This window comes from Populus nigra, chromosome 7, assembly GCF_951802175.1.
Source record: "Populus nigra chromosome 7, ddPopNigr1.1, whole genome shotgun sequence".
In the NCBI taxonomy this organism is placed as follows: Eukaryota; Viridiplantae; Streptophyta; class Magnoliopsida; order Malpighiales; family Salicaceae; genus Populus; species Populus nigra.
This window is the reverse complement of record NC_084858.1, coordinates 16,337,751-16,358,738: the sequence shown is the minus strand read 5'-3', so window position 1 is coordinate 16,358,738 and position 20,988 is coordinate 16,337,751. Positions and strand designations below refer to the sequence as shown.

At 35.0% G+C, this 20,988-nt stretch overlaps 3 protein-coding genes across 6 annotated transcripts; all 3 read right to left on the bottom strand.

Annotated features, from left to right (window-relative positions):
* On the bottom strand, positions 1 to 3,379 carry LOC133699975 (ferric reduction oxidase 2-like). Its single transcript, XM_062123524.1, has 8 exons — positions 3,120 to 3,379; positions 2,923 to 3,025; positions 2,227 to 2,412; positions 1,898 to 2,132; positions 1,475 to 1,802; positions 1,127 to 1,370; positions 346 to 1,046; positions 1 to 231 (listed from the first exon to the last, which is right to left on the bottom strand). Exons 1-8 carry the CDS (start codon positions 3,298 to 3,300, stop codon positions 92 to 94), a joined length of 2,118 nt encoding a protein of 705 aa, XP_061979508.1. The 5' UTR covers positions 3,301 to 3,379; the 3' UTR covers positions 1 to 91.
* A 3,002-nt stretch (positions 3,380 to 6,381) lies between these two features.
* LOC133699976 (ferric reduction oxidase 4-like) lies at positions 6,382 to 10,311 on the bottom strand. Of its 3 annotated transcripts, XM_062123526.1 has the most exons (9): positions 10,201 to 10,311; positions 9,916 to 10,128; positions 9,714 to 9,816; positions 9,413 to 9,598; positions 9,032 to 9,266; positions 7,891 to 8,218; positions 7,566 to 7,803; positions 6,762 to 7,471; positions 6,382 to 6,663 (listed from the first exon to the last, which is right to left on the bottom strand). In XM_062123526.1, the coding sequence occupies exons 2-9, from the start codon at positions 10,064 to 10,066 to the stop codon at positions 6,524 to 6,526; spliced, it is 2,091 nt and encodes a 696-aa protein (XP_061979510.1). In that variant the 5' UTR covers positions 10,067 to 10,128; positions 10,201 to 10,311; the 3' UTR covers positions 6,382 to 6,523. The 3 variants fall into 3 exon arrangements, with proteins under 3 accessions (XP_061979510.1, XP_061979509.1, XP_061979511.1); XM_062123525.1 differs by lacking the exon at positions 10,201 to 10,311 and having other exon boundaries at positions 9,916 to 10,159; XM_062123527.1 differs by lacking the exon at positions 10,201 to 10,311 and having other exon boundaries at positions 9,077 to 9,266; positions 9,916 to 10,159.
* A 7,262-nt stretch (positions 10,312 to 17,573) lies between these two features.
* On the bottom strand, positions 17,574 to 20,755 carry LOC133698414 (uncharacterized). 2 transcript variants are annotated; one of them, XM_062121322.1, is made up of 7 exons: positions 20,378 to 20,755; positions 19,748 to 19,974; positions 19,484 to 19,594; positions 19,192 to 19,347; positions 18,692 to 18,933; positions 18,117 to 18,457; positions 17,574 to 18,003 (listed from the first exon to the last, which is right to left on the bottom strand). In XM_062121322.1, the coding sequence occupies exons 1-6, from the start codon at positions 20,674 to 20,676 to the stop codon at positions 18,125 to 18,127; spliced, it is 1,368 nt and encodes a 455-aa protein (XP_061977306.1). In that variant the 5' UTR covers positions 20,677 to 20,755; the 3' UTR covers positions 17,574 to 18,003; positions 18,117 to 18,124. The 2 variants fall into 2 exon arrangements, with proteins under 2 accessions (XP_061977306.1, XP_061977305.1); XM_062121321.1 differs by lacking the exon at positions 17,574 to 18,003 and having other exon boundaries at positions 18,046 to 18,457.
* Between the last annotated feature and the right edge of the window lie 233 nt (positions 20,756 to 20,988).

The window sequence follows — 20,988 nt, the reverse complement described above, 5'->3', positions numbered from 1 at the left end:
TGTTGAGGACTGCAATGAACACTCAAAGGACTTCAGGAATTTACAAAATTTTCAAACCAAACTGCTAGATTCTAACATGTCTTGTTCTAAATCACCAGCTGAAGCTGATAGACTCAAAATGAAGATTATCTGCCGAAAAAGATGAACAAATTGCTGCCACTTCTTGCCTCATCGTCCTTGGCCCGCTAACATAAACTCCTACCTTTTCTTCCTTGTACTTTGATAATATTTCTGCAAGAATCAAGAATCCAAAAATTTATATCAAAAGGAAATGGGATTTACATATAAACAAGTCAGTACGTAAGAAGTTTATAAATTCACTCATGGGAGGAAAGGATTGCATACTTTTCAGATTTGGCCTTTGACCTAGATGCACTGTGGTGGCTTGGCGAAGAGATTGGTGAGGAAGGCTTTCCAGTTCTGTTTCGTACACCAATGAAGTGGGTGATGGTGCCGGTGTTGACATATCCGTGGTTCGAATCTGGCTTGTTTCCTCAGCATTCTCTCTTTTGTTCCACAGAAAAGCTGCAGAGGCAGCTATTGTTATGGCTATACACACAAATAACATGTTGAAAGCTGAACTTGCTGGGACAGGATACTTCATGTTGGTATTGTGGTCGATTGGGTATATGTAGAATCGTGTGAGAAGGCCAATCAAGATAAGGAAAATGATGAAAGAAGATGAGATTATCGCCCCGAGCCACAGCCAGCTGTTAGGTCCTAACACTGCAGAAACTGGTCTATCTGATGGATTAGGCTTGAACAATATTGTTCTGATAGAATTCTGGTTCTCTGTTTTTGACTCTGTCTCTCGGGTTATGTAGGCTTCAATTTGTAGCTGTAACCGAGATAGGTCAAGAGTGGTGCCAGAAACTGGGAGAAGAAGGTCAAGCACGGTGAGATCGACATATTTCTTGAAAGCACATATGAGGTGAATCCTTGGAGTCTTGCTGCTTGTTGTGTTGGATTTAAAGATGATCTCGCGGATGATGGAGATGAAAGGAGTTATGCCGCTTCCACCGCTCACCAGTACTAGCCTCTCATACCTGGGACAATTTCTCTATGTTAGTTTAGCTGCCACAAAAATTTAAATCTTGATATACAGATTCTGCTAACATTTGTTTACCTCGTAAAATTGGTTGAAGGAGGTCCATAGGGTCCTTCGATGGCGACCTCAAGTCGGTTAGTAGGAGAAGGGGAGGACAAAATCTGATACAACTTATGAGACCAACTTCCTTCGCGTTTGATGACAATACTTAGCTTATCAGAATCCATATTGCTGTTGGAGGTAACAGTAAAGGGATGCCACTGTATCCTGGAAATGCTAGGCACATTTATAAACGCAATGCTTGTTGGTGCATAGCTCAACCCTGGCACAACAATGAACAAAAGAGTGTCAAAAACATATCTCGAGAGTGGAAAATTTGATTGCAAAACCTTTGAGTAACATCTAGTTACAAAATCTTGAGTTCACCTGAACTCTTGGAGAAGTTCAACTCTACTGTTTCGCAAGGTAAAATGCGTGCTGCGACAGAGCGAACTTTTTGCTGAGATTGTAAGGATCTCAAATATCGATCGATCAAGAAGAGGTAGAAACCAGGAAGAATGAGGCAAGATTCAGCAAAACCAACATGGAAAACATAGAAGATAACAAAGACAATGTAGAGATGATGACTATAGTAGAAGAGCTCGAAAAGCTTTCGCCTTATGCGTCCCAAACTGGTCGCCCACATCACCAATCCAGCAAGCAAAGCTATTTCTCCAGCCACATTGGCAACCACGAACTTGTCCCATTTGAGCATCTGCCACATTCAGCACAGACATGGCCCATAGCTTCAGTAGCTAGCACTAAACCAACACACAGTGACTAAAGTTAGCAGATTCCATAGAACATTACCTGTGAAATTTGATGTGTATGGGACCAATAAGTGATGTAGCTTAGACCATGAGCTGTGAAGATGACCATAGTAATATTCCCTAGCCATATATGGTACTTGATGCTTGCCTCTGAGGTCAGGCCAACAAACTGCAAAATTGAAGACCCTCTAGTCACTGGAAAGAAGAGAAAGGCCAGGCAGGTGTTCCCTGCAAGCCCTAGACTCAGAGCTGCACTTCGCAACTTAACTTCCCACCTGCCAAAAAGCTCCATAAATCAATAACCCTTTAAACACCAATCAACCCTTTTGCTCTGAGATTAAGCTGAGAAGGAGATAAGGCTAGGCTTACACTTGAAATTTTTCTTGAGCAGCTTCCAGGGCAGCAAATGCAAACATATTATGCGTATAAGAATACATGGACCAAACCAGCAATGCAACTAACATGGCCAGAAATGTAAGCTCTGTCCAAGAAACAATCCCCAGTGGACCTTTCGTTATCACCGGCCGTTTCAACAAGATAATCCGAGAAATGAACCTGATATTTCAAGAAAAACATTGATTCATTGGTCAATAATTTATCTTCCTTAAGCATTGATTATTTATTAATATATACCATCATGCATCTTATATTAATGTCACACTTATTTCTCCGTCATGCATGTATTTCCTCGAGAAAAAAACTTTGGAATCAACTAGGGACCTCATTTTATTTTGAGAAGTTCATACTTCTAATGTTCATCCTCATAATCTCCGGCGAGAAACCTATCATTGGACTACATTTGTGTGTTTGCTTGCTCAAAATTTGATTTTTTATTGTTTAAAATTAATTTTAGTATTGTTGGATTATTTTGATATACTGATGTTAAAAATAAATTTTAAAAAATAAAAAAAATATTATTTTATTGTATTTTCTGACAAAAAAAAAACACTTTAAAATATAATTTTTACAATACTTACAAAGTGCTCGAAGGATACCTATTAGCCTTTCCCTTCATATAAGCTTTTCCACAATCAACGATACTCAACTTTGTATATAATTATTTACCTGGTGCTATGATCATGATCATACTTCTTCTCCAGATGAAGGTACAAGGAGCCAATGGTAGCAATGAAGAGGATAGGAAATGAATAAATCAGTGTGGTTGTGCCTATATATCACAGAAACAGCAACAACACAACATGAGCATAAACCTCCTCTCCTTTTCTTACAATAAGAAAACTAAAAAACCTGACAAAACATACCTTGTTCTCCAAGATAAGTGGAACTTGTTTTTTTCAGAACATCAGGCCACCAATGCAAGTAAAAGGTATTAGTAGACTTCATAGACCAAATCATCATGTATCCCAGAAAAACCACCATTGACAAAAACGTCATCACCGCTGCAACCAGCTTCATTGCTGCACCAGAAGGTCCAGAACCCATCTCTTGCTCTCTATCTTGTAGCACCACGTCTGGCCTTTATGAGTTTATAGTTAACTCCACCTTATCACACACACACACACACACACACACACACACACACACACACACACACAGAGAAACAGATTAAAGAACAGTAATTACTATATTTTATTTGAAATCTTTTTGATGTAAACTAACTAGCTACTAGTGAAAAGTCATTGTTCATGCATGTCTCAAGAGACATACAACCCAATGATCAAATTCAATTAATTTTCTTTATAAACAAAATCCTTATTCATGTATTTTACCAAATTAGTTCTTGCTCATATGAGTGTGACGGTCCAAATCTTTCAATATCTATACATATATTTATATTTAAGTGATTTGTACAAGAAAATTATTTTGCTTTACGTATAGATACAGTAAACGCTACATGGATGAAGAGGGTTTTGCAAGACGAATTAAGTGTCAATTATAGAATAAAAAAAGGGTGAAAAGTATTGGGATCCGTGACCAAAAAAGTTGACTTACCTGGGAGATAAGGCAAGAGGTGCTCAAGTATGATCACTTTTGGCCACCATTGTTGTTTTGTTTTTTACAAAGCAGTGGTCATAAGCAAGACCAGCTGCTTGGCCTGCAATCATTTGTTTGTTTCATTTTCTTTTCTCACTTGACATATCCAAGATTTCGTCCAATTCCTTTTGCATTTATGATTAAAATCCTTTTTTTGGAAAGCATATATATATATATATATTAAGAAATTAATTATAGAATTATTACATGTCCCTGATAATTAATGAGCTTTAATATATAGTTTAGAAAAATATACGAGATGGGTTTTTTTAACCAAAAAATGATTATTCTGAAACAAAAAAAATATAAAAAAAGAAAGTATTTGATTTGCGAAATATTGATTTTTCTCTTGGTTTTAGGAATAATTAGGTAATTCTCTTACAGCTATATTAATTATGCATCAACATTGACGAGTCTATATTATAATCACATACTGTTATATATTTCCATTAATTATTTGCAAATCTTCAAAGAAACTGTCGATTTTTTTTTTAATCGAATGTTTAAAGAACTTGGTACAAAACAGCTAGACCTCCACCAACTTTTGTTATCTTAAAGACCTGGAAATTGACAATCTGCGCGCAAGATCCCAAGTTCATCTCTTGCTAAATATAAATAATTCTATGGAGCCATCGAGCTTGGATCTATAAAACTCATGAATTAATCCTGATATTATACTCACAGGAAATTCTTTATCGAGAATATCTGTACATTCAAAAAAAGATTTGGTATCTTAAATCATGCCTCCAACAAGGCGTCAACCTTAGGTATATATCTTCAGCTAATCAATCATTCTCTTGAAGGCATTAATTAAAAATTAATTAACATCCTCTAATTTTAATCGATGCCAGCACTTGCTCAATCCAATTTGATTTAAATATTTTTATTGATTTAGGACCGTCTAAATGGTATCTCAAGCAACAACGATATTATCTTCGAAGTAGATTTTTGGATTCTTTGCATGTAACAATTAGTTATTCGTCCATGAAAGAAAATATTTTTATAATTTGTCATTATCAGTACTTAACTTGCACCGTGCATGTCAAAGAAAAACATTTCCCTCCTGCATGTTCAGATACGATGATGACAACAACGACTATTTTCATGTCGGAGCGAAACCTTCTTATAACACTTAAATTGTAATTACCAATACTTATTTAATAATATATATAATCATATTAAAAATAATAAAAATTTATTCAGATTTGCATGATATAATTAAGACGAACTTAATAGAAGATACAATAGTAATTAAGGTGTCATTAATTATTATTATTAGAGACAAAAAAGGTGATTGTTAATATTTTATCAAACAATATTGTCAATATCTAGCGAAATGGGAACTGCGTGCCTTTTCATATATTCTTTTGAATTAATTAGGAGAATTGACCATTAAGCTATTGAATGATGATTCATTAGCAAAAACATGGATCTGTTCATACTGGCAACTTCCCCCAATTCTTTATGATAAATGATTTTGGGATCATTAAAGGTTAATTTGAATCTTAATTACTACTGGCAAGTAGTGATTGATAAAGGGTTTACGTCATAATTCGCAATTTGTTCCTTTTTTTTTTCCCGAGAGAGATCTCAAGCTCCAACCTCTTTTATATATATATATATATATATAATTAATTCAATCTTAAAGTTTAAATTATTAAATGAAATCCATGTATGATTTATATTATTTTTTAACTCATTCTCTCAATTAAAAACATTTTAGACTTGAAACTTATAAAGACCCACACTATCTTATATTTAATTTTTATCAAATAAATAAGAATGATGAGATTCGAACTCGTGACTACTTGGTAATCAAAGCTTTGATGTCATGTTAAAAACCAATTCAACTAAAAATTTAAATGAGATTTTAAAATATAATTTATATTATTCTTTAATATATATTTATATAAATCCTTAAAATTTATGGATAATTGAGATTTGAAAAATGGGATTATTATTCAATAAAGTTAAAATTCCTTTCTCTCTCTCTCTCTCTGTGTGTGAGAGAGAGAGAGAGAGAGAGATTTTCTTTTACTTAGTCAAATTAAAATTAGATCAAATCAGCCCATTTATTCTTAATTTAAGATGATGATTTAGTCACCCTCATCCAGCTTTTTGACTAATCAAATGGCTAGATGAATGCCATGTGTGATGACATAAATGGACGGAGAATGTCGCCTTGCTTTGTTAAAAATGAATTAGGGCTAATTTGATATAATCTAAAAAGTAGAGGGCTTGATTTGATCAAGCAGGCAAAGCAAAAGGACCGGAAATGAGCTAGGATCAAGTCCAGCTTCAAATGGGCTGGATACCATCTAATGCAAGCATGCGTACGCATTTCAACAGCATTACATTTTCCAGGTCCCTTGTACTTTAGTGCTCAGCTCCCGGTGAAGATGGTTTGTTTTATTACATACTTTTATCGACTTTACTCCGAGCCTGTTTTATGATTTTTTTAAAAAATATTTTTGAATTAATTTGATGTAAAAATAAATTTTAAAAAATAAAAAATATTAATTTAATATATTTTCAAATAAAAACTTAGAAGTATATATATTACTAGCAAATTATTGTACATAATCACAAAGAAAGAGTCCTTGCTGTAGCTGTGGATGGTACTGACCAAACCCTACTTTTATTCTACTTAGAAGTATATATATTACTAGCATCACCAGTTGAAGCTGATGGACTCAAAGTGCAAGTTATCTGCCATGCCAGATGAACAAATCTTGGCAACCTCGTGCCTCATTTTCCTTGGCCCACAAGCCAGGACTCCAACATCCGAGGCTTTGCAATCGAACAAAATTCCTGCAATGCCACAGGAAATGCTGAAAAATGGATAAAAAGATTGCAAGCTATTTAAGTGATCATACGAAGATGGAAGTGTTTTAGTGGCATTTACTTACTCTTGAGATCAGGCCTTGCACAAAAATGCACCTTGGTAGCTTGAACAAGTGACCGATGAGGAAGGCTTTCGAGCTCTCTATCTGCGTTGCGAAACCATGAACCCGGTGATGGTGTTGGAGTTGGAACTTCCAGGTTCTGAATTTGCTTCCCTTCTATGGTATTCTCTTTCTTGCGGAAAAGAAAGACTGCACTAGAAGCTAAGAAAATACAGGCACAGAGCAAAAACATGTCCCAGAGTACAAAGTAGGAAAAATGGTATATCTCCTCAGTGTTGTGGTCAATGGGGTAAATATAGTAACGAGTGACAATGCCTAGTATGAGAAGGAACATGATAAATGATGATGCAATTATTGCACCAAGCCATAGCCAATTGTTCTGGCCTAGACCTGCGCAAATCGGCGAGTCCAATTGATTTGGCTTAAACCAAATGGTTTGGATATGCTTTTGGTTATCTGCAATAGGCTGCTCTTCCTCCCTCGTGATATAGGCTTCAATTTGCAGCTGCACTTGAGAAATGTTTGCAGGTGTGTCATTGATTGGGAGCAGAAGGTCTAGCATGGCAAGATCAGCTGAGTTCTTGAATGCACAAACAAGAAGGACTCGAGGAACTTGATAGTTCGGTTTCGTGCTTTCGAACATGATCTCGCGGATTATGGAGATAAATGGAGTGATGCCACTACCTCCACTCACCAAAACCAGTAGTTCATGCCTGTGGAAAGATAAACCAAACTTGATGAGCATGATATCAGAAATCCATGTACAGTCTTCTAAACACAGGACTGCTTTCCAGCTAGTAAACTGACCTTAGAAAATGAGATGAATTAGGTCCATATGGTCCTTCTACAGAAACTTCAAGACGATCCACGGAAGAAGAAATTTCTTGGCAAAGCTTTTGGGACCAATTTCCCAGTCTTTTGACAGCTACACTAAGCTTATCTTGATCCATATTGCAGCTTGAAGTAATAGTAAAAGGATGCCATTGTAGTTTCGAAATGGTAGGCACATTTAGGAATAATATGCTTGTTGGATTATAATACAGCCCTGAGGAGAAGAATATTAAATATTAATTTTATACTGATATAGAATGTTTCGATTGCCGCATCTAGATCAAAATGCATGTGTTCTAACCTGGACTCTTGGAGAAGGTCAATTCAACACTACCACATGGTAAGACACGTGCGGAGTCTAATCTAGCCCGTCGCTGTGACTGTAAGAATCTCATGTATCGGTCGATGACGAAGAGGAAGATCCCAGGCAAGACCATGCAGAAGTAGGCAGCACCAACATGCAATACATAGAAGACTATGTAGAGAATGTATAGCTGGTGGGTGTAGAAGAAAACCTCAAACATTTTACGCCGAATACGGTAAGAGCTAGTCACCCACATTGCTAATGCAAGTACAGCTGCAATCTCTCCAGCAACATTTGATACCCAGGTTTTGCCCCATTCCAGCATCTGAAGGGTCCCATAAAAATTTTCAATGTGAAGAACACAACAAATTCAGGAAACACCATTGACATCACTAGACCTTCAGGCATAACATCAAAGCAAATAAGTTTAGTCAGCAACAACCCTTTGATTGGTCCACGTTGTTGCACGCCTTGGACACTGATAAGAAGTGTTGGGTTCGGTTCCTTTTACAGAGGGAGAATGGAACCCAGCACTTTATGCCAAGAGGTGCTATAACTAAACTCATGACGCTACCCACTACATGCCTGACTTCTACGTGTGGCATTCTTTGATGCATGAGAGTTGAGAGATTCTTGAATTTATGAGCACTCAAACAATTTCTTTTTTTCTTTGCAAACCCGCTAAAGGACTAATGCCATCATAAAATAAAATGTAAATGTGCATGAGACTCTCATGTATGTACCCCAGCAATGTGTATGCAACAACATGCCCTATGCCCTAATAAGCCTTTTTTTTCTTGTTTTTCTTTCATGTATTTTGATGTAATTGATGCTCACAGGTTGTAAAATTCTCTTCTCCCTATGCCACTTTTAACATGAAAAAGAAAGGAAAGCTTTGTGCAAAACGAATATGACCACCATCAGGTCCCGCACTTCTGTCCAACAAGAAAGACAACAAGATTCGTTTCCAAGAAAAAAGAGTTGATAAAGCTCTAATCACACAAAAGTTGACGCGACTCGGATACCACACCTTTGATCTGATATTATAGGATAAAAAGTATAACCATACAAAAGCTAAGGACCACAAGATTGACCAGGAAGCCCAACTAAACAAGATTAGTATAGTAATTTCAAGTACCGCAGCCATTTGATTAGTCATTGCCCAGTATATGACGAAACCTACAGTATGTGCAGCAAAAAGAATCATCGAAAGATGACCAAGCCAGATATGATACTTGATACTGGACTCAGAGGCAAGTCCAACAAGAGGCAGAATTGAAGATCCTCGAGTTACAGGAAAGAAGAGAAAAGCCCAGCATATGTTTCCAACATATCCAAGTCGCAACGATACACTGCGAAACTTTGCTTGCCACCTGCAATAATTGATGAAAAGAAACACCTCAGTGAAAGAATTTTGAAGAAGACTTTCTACAAAATGAAAGAATGAGAGGTTTTCATGAAAAAATGATTCCAGCTAAGTGGGAATGAACAAAAAGATATTGAAAGGGATATGTCTTACACTTTCTCCCCTTGTTTATGTATGTGGAGATGACCAAAACTGACATACAAGTAGTTTCCAAGAGACCAGATCAAGAGTGCAATAAACATGGCTACAAAAGCAAGCTCCATTGCAGTAACAATTCCAAGAGGAGCCATCACGAGAGCCGGACGTCTTAAGAAGGACAAACGATTGCTTGTAACAACACTGCAACCAGTATAATGTACAGTAACGTGGTAAACTCCAAGAATCGAACGCCCGTTTCATTCTTTAGTATCAAAATAATGGAAAGAACTGAAGTGAACTAGTAAGAAAAGAAAACCTTTTGGAGTATGAACTTCTCTGCTGCTTCTTAGCATGGAGATAAATGCATCCTAAGGCAGCAATGAACATCATCGGGAATGAAAGGAGCAGTAGATTAGTGCCTGTAGCAATGGTACAAAAATAATCAATGAGAAGAATGAAATGAAATGGAAAAAAACAGAATGATTATCTGGATTGAGAATGGATAATCGAAAACCTACCTTGTCCTGAAAAATACGTTGAATTAAGCTTGCTGTTTAGCTTGGGAGTCCATGTATTTTTGTACAACTTCGTTGGCAACATAATCCAAACCACGAGCCATCCAAGAAACACCACAAGGAAGATTAGCCTGAAGACTGTCATGCTGCTCATCTTCTTTGCCTTGTGCAGTTGTTATGGAAGGAGGCCCTTGCACTAAGTTGCAAATTGTAACCCTGCAATTGCAAACTTTTTAAAAGTGCTATAAGTAAACAGCCTTTGAAAAGCATTTGTATACGACATAAGACCTGTCTTTTAGTCACCATCATTAGTGAAAGCACCAAGAAACAGCATGATTCATGCACATTTAAAACCCCATTTGTGGTAAATTACTTTCTGCAAACAATGCGATTTGGCTCAATCTGGAAAGTCAAAAACACTTAAATATGAGAAAATGCCTCTTATAAGCAGGAAAAGACAGATAATAACTGCAGAATGTGTATTATAAATACATTTATAAATCCTTTTCATAAGCACCGAAAATTAATGATGATTTATCCAAAATGACTTTTTATGTGCATATTTGCATACATTAAGATGCATAATTGTGTGCGGAACCAATTCAAGTCCCTTTCGCTTGGTTACAGATTCTTTAATTATATATTAAGTACTTCTCAACACGGGGACACAACACGAGCATATTAGAGTACAGATTTTCACATCGTACCAATCTGAAAGAAAAAGCTGAGGTCTGAATTGTCTCTTGCACGATTGATTTATGTGAATGTTATGCATCAATCGGACATCCTGACCTCCTCAGCCATTCTTCAATAAATGTTCTTCTAGTTAGTGTGATCATTTATTTGAGCACAGTTCAGAAATGTGCTACATAAGCTATAGAATGTACAATGGTTACTGCTGGAAGTGCAGTTGACTTTTTAAAGGCAATTCAAGAGCAAGAGAGGGTGAGAGTTTGCAATTTATGTAAGTTTGTTGTTTATGATTGTTTTATCTCCCATGAGTGTTTCAAAACCACCATTTGTGATGTCTTCCATCAATAATTGATATTAGAATCTTATTAGTAAAAAACAAAGGAATTTTTTAGATACATTTGAATTTTTAAAATTGTGAAAAACATATCCACAATATAGTATTCTTCATTATGAACAAAACGGTGCAAATATTAGTCTAGTCAGAGTCTGTGGTGATCTACAAGCATGGCCTGAAACATCTGCTCAGTAGCCCATGCACCCAAAGGAAGAAGACAAATGATGTGCACGTTCGCCATATTTGAGCTGAGGCAAGTCACCTAAGCTACGTCATCAGCTGAGCCTCCAAATCCGTTTAACTGAGCCATCAAGTCGTTTACTAAAGAATATGTCTGGAATATTTCCGCTTCAACCTCAGTGAACTGATCGACATCCAAAATTGGTTTTTTGACTGATTCAGCCTATTTGTGACTTGTTTTCAATCGAGTTGGATCAATTCCCTACTATTTTGACTATTTTGGATTCATCCACAATGTTCGTTGTGTCAAATTCAACTCCTTCAAGGTGATATAGTAACTCAAAGAATAAAATGACTACAGAAAATGCACAAACACTCATCTCAAAGTGTCCAAAGACAATTATTATAATTTGTGTATTAGACTAAAGGCATTTATTGGCTCGAGTGTATATAGATCATGGGATATGAGTTTAATGAACTAAACTCTAAAGAAGCAGAAGATTTTCTACAAGAGGAACATAAACAAGTCCTCAAAGCTAATAGAAAGAAAGACAACAAAGCCAAGACTATTTACGGTCTCAATGAAGCCACATTTTAGATCATCACTTTTGTAGAAACATCAAATGAAATATGAGAGGCTCTCTAACAAAAATACAAAGGTGCTGACAAAATCAAGAAGATTCATCTCCAATCTTTGTGAGGTGAATTTGAATCATTGCAAATGAAGTCCTTGAAATATATTTCTGATTATCACACAAGAAATATAGTGATAGTCAATCATATGAGAAGAAATAAAGAAGCCTTCATAGATGTTTAGATTATTGAGGAAATTATAAGATCCCTAAATCCAATATTTAATTATGTTGTTATCGATATTGGAGAGTACAAAGAAGTGGACAAGTTGACAGTGGATGAGCTAATGGATTCTTTACAAGCTCGTGAACAGAAGATTGTGAAAAAAAATAGAGATAGGGCAATAAAGCATGTTTTGCAATAAAAATTATCCATAAAAAAAGGAAATATGACTAAGAAAGGACTTTAACAAGTGGATATACCACTAAAGGAAGAGATCAATAGGGACAAAAAGGATTTCAATGATCTCAAGAAAGAGGATCTTAGAATACAAGATTCAAAGGTAGAGATGTTAGAAACAACATTAGAGGAGGATGGGGACAAGTATATACTCCTAGAGGAAAAGGAGGCAGTTACAGTAATCGTGAAAAGACATATATCCATTGTTATAGTTGCCATTAGTTCGAGCACTATAGCACTGAAGGTCGAAGTAAAGAACCTTTAGAGGTGCATAAACAAGCCAGCTATACAGAGAAAGATACCATTATGAGAGGATCAACTGTATTATTTGTCCAACAAGGACTAAGTGACATTTAGAAGAATATTTGGTATCTAGATTCTAGAGCTAGCAGTCACATATGTGGACAAAGACATTTGTTTGGTAATTTAGAAGAGACTGTATAAAGACAAGTCACTTATGGAGATACCTCAAAAGTTCCAGTAGAAGGTAAAAGAAACATCCCAATTAGGTTGAAGAATGGAAATCATAGCTACATCACATATGTTTACTATATTTCAGTCATAAAGCATAACATGCTGAGTGTAGGCCAATTTCTAGAGGAAAGTTATACTCTTTTCATTAAGGATTATCATTTTACAGTCAAGGACTATAATGGGAGATTAATTGCCTATGTGAAGATGTACAAAATAGGATGTTTTCTTTAAATATCCAATATGATATAACAAAGTGTTTGGGTGTCATCACCAACAATGAAGAGTGGCTCTAACACCTAAGGATTGAACATCTGAATTTTACAAGCCTAAAGATACTAGAAATCAAGAAAATGGTCAAATGTATGCCTTATATTGATCATTCAGATAAAATCTGTGAAAACTATATTCTTAGCAAGCAACATGTAGCTAGTTTTGCCAAAGAGGTCAACTAGAAAGCAAAAAAGCCACTAGAGTTAGTGCATACTGATGTGTGTGGTTCCATAAAGCCAATGTTAACTGGACATAATAGGTACTTTCTTACTTTCATTTATGATTATAGTAGAAAGACAGGTATATTTTCTGAAAAGAAAGTCAAAAGTGTCAAAAAATTTTAAAGAGTTTAAAGCAATTATTGAGAAGAAAAATGGCTATAATATCAAAACCGTGAGATTTGATCAAGGTAGAGAATATTCATCAAATGAATTTGAATTTTTCTGTAAATAACAAGGCATCAAGCATTAGACAACATCAGCCTATACACCACAACTAAATATTGTAGCTAAGAGAAAGAATTGAACTATTCTGGATATGGCAAAAATTCTACTTAAAGTAAAGAAACTGCCTAAACAATACTGGGCTGAAGTTGTGTCATATGTAGTGTATTTACTGAATCATTTCCCAATCAAAATTCTACAAGATGTCACTCCAGAACAAGCATGAAGTGGTCACAAACCAAGTGTTACTCATATTTGAGTCTTTGGTTGTGTGGCCTATGCAAAGATGTCAAATATAAAAAAGGATCAAACTCAATGATAAAAACAAGAAATACATTTTTATTGGATATGATCATAGAAGGGTGGGATACAAGATGTATAATCTCATCATAAAGAAGGTGATTATGAGTAGAGATGTTATCTTTGAAGAATATAAAACTTGGAAATGGAATGATGATCAATAAAAAGTCTAATGGATCAATATTGATCTAATCCTTGCAGATTAAGTGGAAGTACTAACAAAACTTACAAAAGATCTAATAGTACTAGAAGATGAGCCACAAACTCCTGTATATAAATTTCTTGTATTTAACAAGAGAAACATATCAACACTAGGATCATCATCATCATCGCCATTAATATCCTCATCAAAAGAACCAATAAGGATTGATAAAACTTGTTAAATTTTTATGATGTCACTGAAGCCATTAAAGACACATATTTATTTTGTTTCTTCATAGATGATGATCCATTTAGCTTTAATGAAGCTATTATATAAGAGAAATGGATAGAAGCAATGGATAAAAAAATACATGTCATTGAGAAGAATGATACATAAAAACTAACTAATCTACAAGAAAGCAATTGATGCTAGATGGGTTTATAAGACAAAGAAGAATGCAAAAGGTAAAGTACAAAGATACAAAACAAGATTAGGGAAAAAAGGGCTATAAACAGATAGAAAGCATTGACTATAAAGAAGTATTTACTTATGTAGCCCGATTAGAGACAATCAGACTAATAATCTCATTAGCTGCACAATATAGATGAAAGATTTATCAACTCGATGTGAAGTCAACATTCTGAATGACTTTCTAGAAAAAAAGATCTATGTTGAACAATCACTTTAATACATTGAAGTCGCTAATGAAGGCAAAGTATACAAGTTGAAGAAAGCCCTCTTCAATTTAAAGCAAACTCTGCATGCTTAGAATACGGTTTTTTCAAGAAAAATGAATTTGAAAAATATCTGTATGAACACACAATATATGTTAAGAAAGAAGATGATAGAAACATACTATTTGCATGCCTATATGTTGATGATCTGATTTTCACCAGCTACAATCCTACCATGTTTGAGGATTTCAAGAAAAATATGGTGCAAGAGTTTGAGATGACAGACATTGGTCTAATGACACATTTTTTTGGTCTAAAAGTGATATAGAAAGAAAAAGGGATTTTTGCATCCTAAAATGGTTATGCTAAAGATATTCTTGAAAAGTTCATGATAGAAAGCCACAATTTGGTATCAACTCTAATTGAAAATGGAATGGAATTAAGAAATGTTGATCCAACCTACTTTAAAAGCTTAGTAGGAAGTTTGAGGCACTTGACATGTACTAGACCAAAAATACTCTATGGAGTATGACTTATCTGGAGATATATGGAGACACTAGAATATCAGTCTCACTTAAATGCAACTAAGAGAATTCTCGACTACATCAAATGAATGAACGGAGGTACATTCTATACTTTAAGTAAAAGCTTAAATCTTGTTGGATACTTAGATAATGATTGGGGAAAAGACCTGGATGAAAGAAAAAGCACAACAAGATTTGTTTTTTTTTATGGGAGATACATCTTTCACATGGTCATCCAAAAAGCAATTGATAGAACATTAAGTTGTGAAGCCGAGTATGTTGTTGTCAACTTAACTATATACCATTTAATATGGTTAAGGAATATGCTGAAGCATTTGGGATTTCCTTAAGAAAATCCTATAGAGATTTATATTGATAATCGATCAACGATTGCATAAGAAAAGAACCTGGTGTATCATGAAAAAAGTAAGCACATCGATACACGTCATCACTTTATCCGAGATCATGTGAAGAACAAATATGTTGAACTAATATCTTGCAAAACAAATGATCAAGTTGTAGGTATCTTTACAAAGTCATTGAAAGGAGAGACATTTATTAGATTGAAGTTAATGCTTGGAACGACATCCCTTGATTGAGTTTTAAAGGGGAAATTTGCTATAGTAAACTCAATCTAGAAGGTCAATGATAGTAGCCACCAACCATTGACCAATATCCACAAGTCGTATTCACACTACCACTAACCATTTATATTCACACTTGAAGTCTGATTTTTCAAGTTTTCATTTCGTGTATAAATAGACAGGTATTATTAATGAGGGAAAGAGAGGGAAGTAAAGTGTTTATGTTAAACAAGCCATTAATTGAGGGGTTTTTTAGAGAGGAAATAGGTGAAAGGATTTATTCTTTGAGAGTTTTGTTTGTTTGATTTATTTATTTTTGTATATGTCGAGGCTTGGTCATTGTGTTGGTTATGTTTGAATGTGATGTTTTTATCTATGAAAGTTGTTTCTGAAATCCTATCACCTCTATGGTCGGATTTAACTATGTTTATGTTAGGTTTTTTGAAATATATACACGCAACAGAAATGGTAAATTTAATATGAGGAGTCCCAAGAATCTTGTTAAACAGATCTAAAGTTGTTTAGGGTTAATGTGAAAATTACCTGAGGATCTGAACTTCTTTTTGGCTTTGAATATATGCTTTAAGAGTGGCTTGTCATAAACCACAAGCCGTTAAAATATCTAGCCTCTAAAAGTAATCCACACGAACCACCAATGAGAAATCTCATAAACTCTTTTAGGAGAGAGAGATTGTTATACCTTATAGTGCTAGCTCTTTTCTTTTGTGTTTAGGTGTTCATGTATTGTACTCTTCTCACCTTAAAACTCTAAAAAAGTAAGAGGCATAACATTTTATTTATAAGGAAACCTAAAAATTCTATAAATAAAAAATTTTCAATTTAGCCCTTAAATAATATCACATATATTATTTTCGGCTAATTTTAGAAATTTATTCAATCAAGTTCCTACTTGATTTTTTAGGTTTAGAATTGTAATTCCCTATATAATTTACACTCTAATATTTAATTTCTAAAACTTATTTATAATCAAGTCATATTAATCAACATATTTTAATTTCTATCAATGACTCTTATATGTGTGACCCATTAGGTTCCCTAATAAGCTGGCCCAAATATAAATCACAATTCTAAATAAAATAAATTCAACAAATTGATTTATTATTAATTCAACAATTGATTGATTTATATTTGAAGATCAAGTACAATGTCTAGCAACGTATCATAATCTCTCAAATATTAGGAAAGTCATATGTGGTTTGACTTAATCTTTTAATGACAAGTTTTTCAATGTAATTATTATTCCTTCGTCAATAATATTTTGATTTAGACATTATAGCATGGAGTATGTCTACCTTATCAAACCATGTTTGTTCTTAATATTATAGTGATAGATTATTTGAATAAGATTTGAAACTCTTTACTAATCTCATTCCACCTTGTGTAAGAATTTACGATCAATACTATTTGAGAACAGATGAAATATTTTTTCTAATTCACCTAGGATGATGAATCCTCTCTTGATTAATTAAATACCTTCATATAGTTCATGTTATACCTAATATTTGTCTATTTGTTACCCTTCATTAGAACAATGTGTAGTCAGGATCAAAACATAGCACTCATTATATAAGATAACTTAATGATTTCAAGTCTAATGATCACTTACACAACCGTCATATGAACCTTTCCATAGACATAAATGATATCTCCATATAAGATTCTCATGCGGGTTAGTTTAGTATACATGTCATCTAACAAGCACATTCATATTAGTTCAAAGTATCATTCATACCTTAGTTTATGAGAACAACTGTATTATTTCATAAAAGAAAGAACAAAATATATATGAGTCTCAATAGCTCTAATTAATACTTAGTTTTTATAGATAATTGACCAAGAACATTTAAGAACAATATCTTGATGCAATAAAAATCTCATATTCATAACAATTATATATTTTTCTTTGCAAAGCATTTGTCCTAAAGACTTTATCTTCATTCTATATTCATTAATCAAATATTAAATTTATTAATTAAATATTTGATAAATATTAAAGATAAATAAACTTTTATTAATAAATTATATACACACACACATAAACAAAGTCAATGCCATGCCACGTGTAATCAGCTGATTAACTACAAGGTATATATACTAACAATTTCAACTCTCAAGTCTATGTTCAGCATCAACCACAACTCATATGGCTTGATTCAGCCATGTCTCAACTCTAAGTCTGTGGCCTAGTTCAACCATAACTCAAGTCGTTGAACCAGATATTTCATACTTTGGTTCAAAATCGAACCAAGGAAAATGTGGCTGAAAGACATTTCTAGCAGAGGCTAAGGTTAAATAGCTTCAAATCTACAATTTGATGCTCGTTTCCAATTTCAAAATACAGAGGGTTTGATCATTAGCTTGCAATTTTAGATTTTTAGGTGCATGAACATAACTCAAAACCCGACAAATTATTGAGTTACCTACATCAAATATGAAGGAAGACAATGGTAAGCAGAATGACGTATCAAGAAGGAATCAAGGGGTAGTGCATAGAATTGTTTCTTATTATACAGATTATACAGGTTAAGCCAACCTCCGAATTTAAAACTTGCACATGTATTGAAGAACATTTGCTCCAAAAGCAATGCCAAGAAAAGTCGCTATGGCAATTCCGAAAATGCCGGCAAGAATGCCAGGAACAACCAACGAACTCCACCCTTTAGCAGTGGCCATTCCACATGCAGTTGTGGGGCCTCCAACATTAGCATTTGATGCAATTAGCAACAGCTTTTGGTCGAAGCGAAATAGCTTTCCTAGTCCAAGGATCACAGCAAGATGAATGGCAATCTGGACCAAAGCAAACATGAAAATGCTGGGCGCAGTATTGATCACATTCCATACGTTTCCACTAGCACCAACCACAGCAAAAAATACCTGTTTATCAGAAAGGAAATTGAAGGCGTGTTGTTTTTTATTAGATACAAAAAAAAAAAAAAAATCCACAGTTAAGGAGATAAAAAGAGGAAAGGGCAAGATAAAAGAGCTCGGAAAGCAATTTACTGACGAGCTATGCAGTTGAGTTTTAACAGCATAACTCAGAGCAATTCAGCTTCTTCATGGATGATGCAAACCAACTAAATAAACAGAATTGTCTAAAACTCAGCTCACCTGCATCAGAATCAGGGCCAAAGCCTCACCAGATGGTGCAAGGTGATTGAACTGGGTTGGAAATGCAGTTGCTAGGATAACAACAATGGCTGTAACGGCTGGCAGGATGCCTCCCGGAATTGCAAAGAACTTTGTGATATATTCTCCAGCCTTGCAGATAGCAAACGACACAGCAAGGGCAGTGGCAGTCTGCAGAACAGGAAGCTTGTTGCCTGACTCAGACCCGCTGTCCATTCCAGAACCTGCCAGAAAATATTCCACTAGTCAAGTTCAAGGCATGAAGGCAATCATAAGACAGGACAGCAACAGATGGGATAAAAGTCTAAAGAGCGAGCAGGGGAACTAAGGAAAATGGTGGACAAGATCAGCAGTCATGTATAACAATCAAAATGAAGAATTCTGAATCATTTACATATAACAGAACTTAACAAGTAACTCATCCACCAAAAGATAGTGGAATTGCTAACATTCAAGTAATGTAAAGTTGGAATGTTGCATACCATCGATTGATGCTGAAGACTCAGCAGGAATCTTAGATGCCAAAGCAAACAATGATGTGAAATACACTGCACAAATAACATTATCTGCAGCTAGCCCAGCAGCTAAAACTGATGGAGATACCCCGAGAGCCTCCGAAATGGCAACATAATTCACAGCTACACAATTATCAAACCATACAAATCACCAAATCAGTCAAGATGATGAGTTCCAAATGCAAACAAGGCATCAATGACTACACGAATGAGGATACTATACAATTGCAAGAAACATGCCAACCCAGCAGAATTATACCTCCACCAATATGTCTACCCATGAGAGCAGCTGCTATTTTCCAACTATCCTGACCTAGTGCTCGCATTGGCACCATCATATAGGCTAATACTGTTCCAACTGTTGTCGCAACTGTCACAAAACAAAACCCTCAAAAACCAATTTCTAACCGGATAGAAAAGAAGAACAAACAAATTTCTTTACAAACACATCCCCATTATATATCAAAACCCATTTAACCTAATTTTCTCTACAAGAAATGACTATCAAAAGTTTGATTATTACCTGATCCTAACAAGAAAGCCAAGAGAAGAGTCCCAGTAGACTGAATTACACGTCGCAAATCAGCTCTAAACAGCAACAATGGAACAGCCAATGGTAGCAGAAACTTCAGTACAATAGAATAAGCAGGAGATTCACATGAAATAATCCCCAAATTACTAGCTGCTAGTCCAACTAAAGCACTCACTAATGCACCACTCAATGCACTTCCAATCTTGGTCCTCTCTGACCTTAACAGCAACAGTAACAAATCAGTTCACAGTATCAAACATACACCTCAACCATTTCCAATTAACTCTAAAATTTTCTTTGGAAACAATTCTATACTAAAATCGATTCCAACTATTTTAGCACACTGAATTGATTCGGTTTCAAATCTAAAGTTACCAAACAACCTGTAAGTACTTTCGTCTGAAAAAACATGAAATTCATTCCTTTTCAGATGTCTTTCTCCGATGGTTTTGACATCACCGTATCAAAATCATCAAAACTAACCTTAAAAAAAGTCAATTTGACAACTAAATGTTGTTCCACGTTCATGCATACAGAATTCAACGAACAGCCCAGATTGCACAGCTGAGACAAACACCAAAATATTATAATGAAAAGGCAAGAAAAGGGAAGGTGAATTACCAGATACCGAAAGCGCCAGTGGCGAAGAGAGCAGTCCACATACCCCATGGATCAGTAGGGGAAATAAGAGGGAAATTCGGAATCAGATTGGATCTAACAGTTACAGAAGATCGAATCAAATTCGGGTTCTTTTGAGGTGAAAGAAATGATGTCTGGTTCCCGTTATTTCCTGATAGTAACGTTCTTCTGGTGGGGTTAGCAGTGGTAGTAAGAGTATTTTGGCGGGAAATGAAACATGGCCGGCGGGTTTCCAGTGATGGGACAACCGGAGAGTGGAGAAATGGAAGTCTTGATGCCATTGAAGAGAGTAGAGTAGAGTGATGACTTTGTTGAGGTCAGAGGTACCTGGATAAGGAGCAAGTGAAGTTGGAAACGTCGGTTGACTTTTTTTTTACTTTTTCCACAGTGAGAATAGGAGCTTTAATTTTTTGTCAAATTACGTTTTGGTCCTTGTACTTTTTATTAAAAAAATGTTTTAATCTTTCAGGTTTTATTTTCCCTTTTTTTCATTGAATATTTAGATTATATATTTTTTAAAAAAAAATTTAACATGGTGGAAAATATAATAAATATGTGGCATTGATATATAATTAAAAAATATTAAAAAATAA